Here is a 7768-nt window from a genome sequence, read left to right on the forward strand (position 1 = left end):
CCAGACAGATCGCAGCAGAGCTTAATGTCTTTCGGTTTCTTTTTTATATTTTTAATCAAAATATTACTTTATAAAACTAGAAAAATTAACTCTATTTAAGTCATTTGTTTTGTTTTTGATATTTATTTGTTTTTTTGGTTTAATTAAATAAAATATTTTCGCAATAGTTGATCAGTATTATTGGTGTTTTTGTTTGTAAAAGAAAAAGAAAAAAATATATTAATCAATTCCATCTGCAATGTAGTTTAACCTTCTCCGCCAAAGCAGCATATTTGTGTTAGTTTGTTTTCTTTTTGTTTAATTGAACTTTTCTTGATGCCTGAGAGATTGGTTTATGTTCAGCTTTCGTACTTTCGTACTGTTTTCATTTTATAAGAAATTGTGTTTGTTTATATTTATTTATCATAAATAATTATTATTAATAAAATTCATTTTGATGTTAAAAAGTGGTAAGTAATCTACATTTAAGATTTTATGTCAGTAAACATTATGCAGCATGTGAAGCAATATCGATGGTTCGTCATTACAAGAGGTACCCCTTCCTTTGCAATTATTTACTATTGATGGAGAAAGCTGAGTGTTTTGGAATGGTTAAATGCATGGAATTAGCAGTCTTAACATATGTATATTAAGCATTCAAAAAATCAAATTGAAATAGGTATGTGAATATATTTGTGTGTAAACTTTCAAACTCAGCACAACAACATTCACCCATCGAAAAGTTAGCAGTTGACTAGTTTTCCGTTAATTAGTCTTTAGTCAATTGTGACAATTTTAATATTGTAGTTCTATGTTTTTTCATTTTGATGATTTGTCGGCAATGCACCCCCTCAAAAATTAATTCAGCGGTCTTGTCCGGCGTAAAGTTTGTAGTTAATGTTTTCTATTTTTTTTTCTAATTTGATGGGCACCTAAGATAAGTTTGGCTTCAAAAATGTGTACTTGTTTTTGTAGAGGTTTTGATAAGCACTTCGAAAGGGCGGTAGATCGCTCGGAAAATGATTTTTAATATATATTTAAAAAACAACGGCAGCACTAATAATAATAATAAGAAAAAAAAGAAGTAAAATCAGACTTAAGACCATTAGTTTGTTGTTTGTTCGATTCAGAACACTTAATTTCAGAATTGAAAAAGAAAATATTAAAATTGTTTTCTTTTTTCCTGTAAAAATGTTGTGTTTAAATGTAATTATTCAAAAACTATTAAAGTTAAAAGAACAATATTTATATGTGTGTATTGTATAATATAAATATATATATGTTCATATATTTTCAGTTAATAAATTTTTTCTAAACATTTCGTTACCTAATAAAGGGGTCAAGAAAGACACCTTATCAAAAGAGCGTTTTTAATTTTTGGTGTCATGGTTATTGAACTTTCCCCATTGCTGTCAACTTAGCAAAGCATGGTTTATTAATTTGTCATTAATAAACCTATAATAAGTTGTGACAAATCAATCTTAATAACGGCAAGTTACTTAATCTTTTCGATTGGTGAATGCTGTTTAACTAGGCTGATCTTAGTCATTTTTTTTGTATATTATGAATATACTAAATTTTTAAAACTGAAACTAATAATAGAAAGACCTGGTTATCGATATACTTTGGAATTTGGCTTTCTTAGCTTTCCGCAAAATAAACTCTATTAGACCTATAGCGGGCATCACGTTTTGGTAGTAGATAACCAAAAACCAAGATGTTTAGAATTCTAAGCTTTTTCAAAGGCATCTTTTAACATAAAACCATTATAACTTTTTAATATAATATCAGAAAATTTCTCCTAGTTAAAATGTGCATCTTAGACGATCTTAAAGGATTAAACGAAAAAATAAATACAACAATATCATTACATTAAAATTTATTTTTAGACAAAATCATTCATCATCAGATTCATCGAATAAAAAATACAAAGTCATGTCTACACTTTCAGTGTCTTTATTTTCATTTTGGTTTACACAGAAATCGTCAACGTTTTCTGGAGAGTGGAAGTACAGTTCCTTTAAACCATTTCAATGTTAAAAAGTCTATCACTCTGCTAACTTGCTGTATCTGGAAATGATTACTGACGTTTTCTATTTGTGTGGTCAATTTCTTCATAGAAAAACAGTTATCAGGATTTTAAGTTGAAAAATGCATTTCAAAAAGGCTTAACAATAGATTTCTTCTGCTTTGCTGATGTATCACTCCTGTGGTTATCATTTTGAACTCAAAGTCGAAATAATTACTATTTTCGAACGCTGACGGTTAAATTTGATATAATGGTGCATAAAGATTCACATCAGGGAACTTCGGTTATCACTCCATTCTTGCCAGCTTTTAGCAATTATTAATGTACTTAGTATCGGCACTGTAAGCTACTGAAGGACGGATATTCTTATTGCGAAATTATTCTTGTTTTGTGAATTCAAAAAAAATATTGCAGAGCCTAAGGAAAACTTGTGCACTCTTGGCCAAGTAAGTACATGTTTTTTCTCTCTCGCACCAACAAATTGCGAAACAGTACATACCTTGAACTTGAATAAAATTAGAATTTTTCAGCTAATTTAAGAACTAGAAAAGACAATTGAATAAAATGCCACTAAATCGTTTTTCAAAATCAGTAGCATTAAAACTCTTTCTTCGCATTATAAGTTGTTGGCCTTGGCATATTCTGTATAGCAGCTGAGATCACTCGTTTTATTTGCAAAAATGTACCAGATTTGTAGATGCCAATTTTTGTATTATTTTATTCCACTTCTCCGTTTTCGGTTGTCATATTTAAGGTATAGAACTTCCCATAGGATTAATTGTCGAACTAGCTATATACAAATATTAAGTTTGTTTGACTTTTTAGTTCGAGTTTTATGTCAAAGGCTAGAGGCGAATATTCGAATCTGATGCCAAAATTACCGCAAATGGCGAACACCATAAGCTTAATATTCACGGTTGTTTTATTCATCATATTATTGCAAATCCTTAAATTTATTCATATATATATATATAAGTTTTGATATAACAATGGAGTTGCTATAGCGCGGAAAAAAATATTAAAATGTAAGCTCATTACAAAATTAATCAAAAATACACTTACTTTGGAAGTTTGATGTAAAAAGCTCTTGCAAAAATAAATAATACTTATAAGCTGCAAATGTAAAATAGTGGACAACAAATGTATGTTCAAATTCATTTAATCCTTAATATGGAAAAAAAGTATTATTAACCAAAAAATAGATTTAAAATAGTAAAGTTTTCTGATTAGTTTTAATTTTGGCTTAATACATAACATAGATTTTTTTTATTTATGATTTAAAGGAAAAAACAACTACTGAAAATGGGAAATTCCGGAAGTGTCAACCATATGCAATCGGGCCTTAAAGAACTTCACTCCTACTATCAAGTTCAATCGAATGGTCATAACAGCAACGCAGACGAAGACTTTGATTTCTCTGATAAAGCAAATCCGTTGATGATTCAAATATCGACCAATCGAGAAAGGGAATTAACTTCATTACCTGCTGCTAAGACATTAGAAACTAATAATTGCAATCAAATCAAAGTCTTGCCAATTGTAAGTTCAAATCTTCGTTTAAGATCCACTAGAAATGGTGCTATTTTACATTCTGGTGGAACTATAAGTGGCCGGAGGGAATCAGTACTTTCTAATCCGACTATGACAAGATCTAAAACATTAATTGCCGAAAATTCAGAACAATATATGAACAGAACTCAATTTTCGACATGTAAAATACCGATGACAATGATGAATCAACGGTCAAAGACCCAACTGGATATAAATATACGAAAAGGAATTCCTAATACAATTGCAGATCAAAATGTCAACTTAAGGCATTCCACTTCCAATCTCGATTTGAGGAGACAAAGTACGTCTAAGGAAAATATAGAAACACAATGCAATGATACTTTTCAAAAGCTATCGAAAGCAAAGCTAAAAAATAAAAAACGAAAAGCTCCTCCAGTTCCAGCCTCGTCATCAGAAATACCTTTCTTTGTTATCAATCAGAGTAACGATTTAGAAAGAAAACAGAGATTATTCAAAACTAAAGTCGAAACAACTGCTAATCTTGGAAAACAGCCTTTCAAACGTCAAAGTCAGCCCGAAGAGCAACTTTCGGAAGTCGTAATGAAAACGAACTTAAGCCCTGGGTATCGAAGAGAGAAGTCATTCGATGCGAAATTGTTGTTAATAGGCTCTTCAAGAAATAGTCCAAACATCGCCAAAAGAAAATCTCTCGAAATGACAAAGGCAACAAATTTATTACCCTCCCCGGTTGTTCTTAATAGAATAGAGAAATCTAATATAACAACACACTTTGAAGGTTCTACCAAATCACATTTACGCTCATTTAAAAAATCTACAGATCACTCAGCACGTCAAAGAGATCCAAGTGAGGAAAGGCGAAAGTTTACAATACCAAATTCTAAGCCGAATAGATCTGAAACTCAATCAAAAATTCCACAACTAAAGAAAACTTTCTATTTCGGAATGGAGAGCTCCAAACGCAAACAATTAGAAACGACAAAAATAATGCCAAACAATTGTATTCCAAATGTTGAAAAATTGGACGAAACAAGAAATTCATTCTTAAAAGATCTTGACGAAGTTTATTCATTGAACCATACATTTGACAGCGAAATGAAAAATGACAATAGCATTCAACTCAACGTTCGGCCAACACTACCCCGTCGGCAACTAGAAATTCCTCGTTTTAGCCCAGTTGCGGCTTGGCGAACATTGTCCGCTGCCGATGAACACCGAAAGGAACAACATGCACATTCGACAACAATTTTCACTAGCCCTAGTCCGCCATTACTGAATGCCGCCATTGAAACAGCAAATACATTTCTGTTTGAAGATCGAATTCATCGCACCTATCGTGATCCATGTCCGTTTTATGCAGATAATAAAAGTGGTGACAGTGGTATATCTGGTGATGATGGTTATATGGTTGAGAAACCTATTCAGCCACAAAATTTGGAATATGTTCAGAAAAATTTTGGCCACGAATTAACTAATTATGACCGTAGTTACCCAGTGGAGGAGTTAGGTACGTCACCTATGGAATTAGTAGGACCATTTTTGACAGCCTGGACACCGCAACAGGATTTGGAGGATGAAGAGGATTCTAGTTTCGATGGCGACAAAGTTAAATTGACAGAAAACATGGCCAATTCTCTTACACCAAGATCGCCGCATGTCTTTAGTCTGTCATTGCCAAGAGAAATTCAATTTGCTAATTATAGGGAAAAGGTGAGTAGATAATAAAAGAATGTAATGGTCGATGGTAGGTGTCACAATTTAATTTTGTTGTCAACTTCTCAATTCATTGAAGATTTATTTAGATACAAATAAAGTTCTATAAAATCTGGCTGAACAAAAAGGCTAGAGCCAGTAGATTGGGTTAAGAAAAGTAAAAAATCGTATTAGAGGAGTTCTGTTTAAAAAATACTTAAAACTGAATGTTATTAAAAGCTGTGAATTATAAAAAGCAATGAACCCATTATTTTGATTAATTTTTAAACAAATTTGTTTGAGTGCAGGCTTTAAAAAATTAGTTTTTAAGCTTGAAATTAAAAAAAAAACTTTTTTTACTCAAAACGTATGAAATCCATAAAGCCATTTGCTTACAATAAACAATTTATCAAACCTCATTTTTGACCTAAGATATTCTCAAGAATACATTTTGAATATTGTTTTTAACCCACTGGATCTTTTGACCACAACACCACAATATTCAATATTTTTTTTAACCCACTGGATCTATTGACCAGAACACCACAACAAATTATAAAGTTCAACTTCTTAGACTTTGTTAACACATGTAGCGCAATGGTTAAATAATGATATCACCCCTTTTAAATATTAAATATTTAGAATAATCTATTATGCGACTCCAAAATGTTAAACTTTTCTTTTCGTTTTGCTAACAAGAAAATTTCTAATTGTTTTTTATTAATCCAATATGGATTAAGCAAATTGATTGAAGTTAAAGTAGTCATTCCGTGATTTCAACTAAACTTTAATCATTTGTTAAAGCTCAGTAAATTGCTTAAAATATCTTGAAAATTTTACCAAATCGTTTAAAATGTTGCTCCTGTATTTTATCTTATTCTAAAGTAATTGCATATTGAGCACATGTGCAAATAAATTGAAAGTAATTTAAGACATTTTAATAACTCAAAGCCGAATTTAGTAAAAAAAACATTAATCCGGTTAAACAAGGCACATTTGATTAAATGGCACACCTACCGCCCACTCAAAATACTTAGTTAATTCCCATTAAAAAAAAAACAATGTTTCTGTTATAGAACAAACAGGGTTTTAGAAGCTTGCAAAAGCTTAAACGTACCACTTCAATCGAGTCGAATGTCATCAATGGAGGTTGTAATCAGTCATCAACAGGCTCCCAGAATAACTTAAAGCTTTTTAGTGGAGAGCATGTTTCTTTGGGAAACAATTTTCGCAGTGACAACTGGGTCTTAAGCAAAACAACTGGAATGACAGCAGCTGCTTCTATGCACGTTAAAAAGGATTCTAAAAATGGTGTAAATCGCATGAATTCCAAAACTAACAACAATTATTTTGATATGTCCGCTTCCACACAACCGATATCTTTGGGGAGCCTCGCTACTGGAAAACATGTAATGTACTTGCCAAATCAGTCGACAGCTCATGAATTTTCAAAGCAGTCGAAAGCGACAAAAACTAGACCAACAAGACTAGAACCCACGGTTTCTAAAAATGTAAGGAATTTAATTTTTCAAAACATTTCACTCATATTTGACTGTGTTACAGATTAAATGTTTTGATTTTCAAAATTCGGTACGTCAAAACGATCTAAGACTGGCAGACAAACTGTCAAAAAAAGCCGACCATAAAGAAGCTTTCCGCAAAACTGAACTAGAAGTAATGAGAAGGTTTGCTTTATTTAATCGATGTCAAAAAGAAAATTTAATATACGGATTACATTTTTTTTTAGAGTTGAAGAGGAATTTCAGAAAAAACGTGCCTACGAAAAGGCTTCAATTCGTCAACAGCTAAGATTTCATTCCATGGATGATGACAACTTTATGAGCCTCCCTAACATAAATGACTATCGTGCTGAACCCGATGGTGCTGTTTCAAGTGCATCTGAGTCATCTCTTGTGCGTAAAACATAGGTTTTAATTTTTGTAAAAATTTATAAAACTTTAATATTTCGATCTGCGGATATATATAATTATTGCGAATTGCGATAATTGATTAACAACGTTATTTTTATTAAGTTTCATACCAAATTTTTGATAAATAAACAATTATTTAATGTTATCCCAATTTAAACTTGGTTTAAGTTATTTTATTTTCTACAAAAAAAATGTGATAAGATTAAAAGAACCGTTTCGACTAGTTTTCAAATTAAAGATTAAAAGAACCGTTTCGACTAGTTTTCAAACTAAAGATTAAAAGAACCGTTTCGACTAGTTTTCAAATTAAAAATTTTAATAACTCATAAATTATTATAACACACAATAGAAAGTTCCCTGTTTAAGGACTTTTTAAGTACATAATTTTTCCTACAATGAACATTCTGGAAACTAACTCAGGGAGAACAGCTTTTTGACCTATTACACCTGGAGGTTTTTTTATTTATTATATTGGTTTATTTTAAATTTTTGTTGCTAGGTAAGTACTGGATATTTGGAAAAAAGGGGAATTGGGACGTGCTCCGATACAGAATAATGAAAGTTTTGTAAACTTATCAAGTCAACTTCGCACATATGTACATATTTT

At 31.2% G+C, this 7768-nt stretch overlaps 1 protein-coding gene across 2 annotated transcripts; it reads left to right on the forward strand.

Annotated features, from left to right (window-relative positions):
• LOC129953382 (uncharacterized) lies at positions 1-7312 on the forward strand. Of its 2 annotated transcripts, none has more exons than XM_056066536.1 (5): positions 1-276; positions 3292-5248; positions 6307-6741; positions 6794-6915; positions 6978-7312. In XM_056066536.1, exons 2-5 carry the CDS (start codon positions 3311-3313, stop codon positions 7156-7158), a joined length of 2676 nt encoding a protein of 891 aa, XP_055922511.1. In that variant the 5' UTR covers positions 1-276; positions 3292-3310; the 3' UTR covers positions 7159-7312. The 2 variants fall into 2 exon arrangements, with proteins under 2 accessions (XP_055922511.1, XP_055922510.1); XM_056066535.1 differs by having other exon boundaries at positions 2-658.
• The last annotated feature ends 456 nt before the right edge of the window (positions 7313-7768 follow it).

Source organism: Eupeodes corollae, chromosome X, assembly GCF_945859685.1.
Source record: "Eupeodes corollae chromosome X, idEupCoro1.1, whole genome shotgun sequence".
In the NCBI taxonomy this organism is placed as follows: Eukaryota; Metazoa; Arthropoda; class Insecta; order Diptera; family Syrphidae; genus Eupeodes; species Eupeodes corollae.

What these genes read in the sequence shown, in the direction of transcription:
- LOC129953382 (XM_056066536.1), top strand. Translation starts at nt 3,311, where the DNA reads ATGGGAAATTCCGGAAGTGTCAACCATATGCAATCGGGCCTTAAAGAA. An exon ending in TTGCTAATTATAGGGAAAAG is followed by an intron (nt 5,249 to 6,306) that starts GTGAGTAGATAA and finishes TTTCTGTTATAG; the next exon opens with AACAAACAGGGTTTTAGAAG. An exon ending in GAACTAGAAGTAATGAGAAG is followed by an intron (nt 6,916 to 6,977) that starts GTTTGCTTTATT and finishes ATTTTTTTTTAG; the next exon opens with AGTTGAAGAGGAATTTCAGA.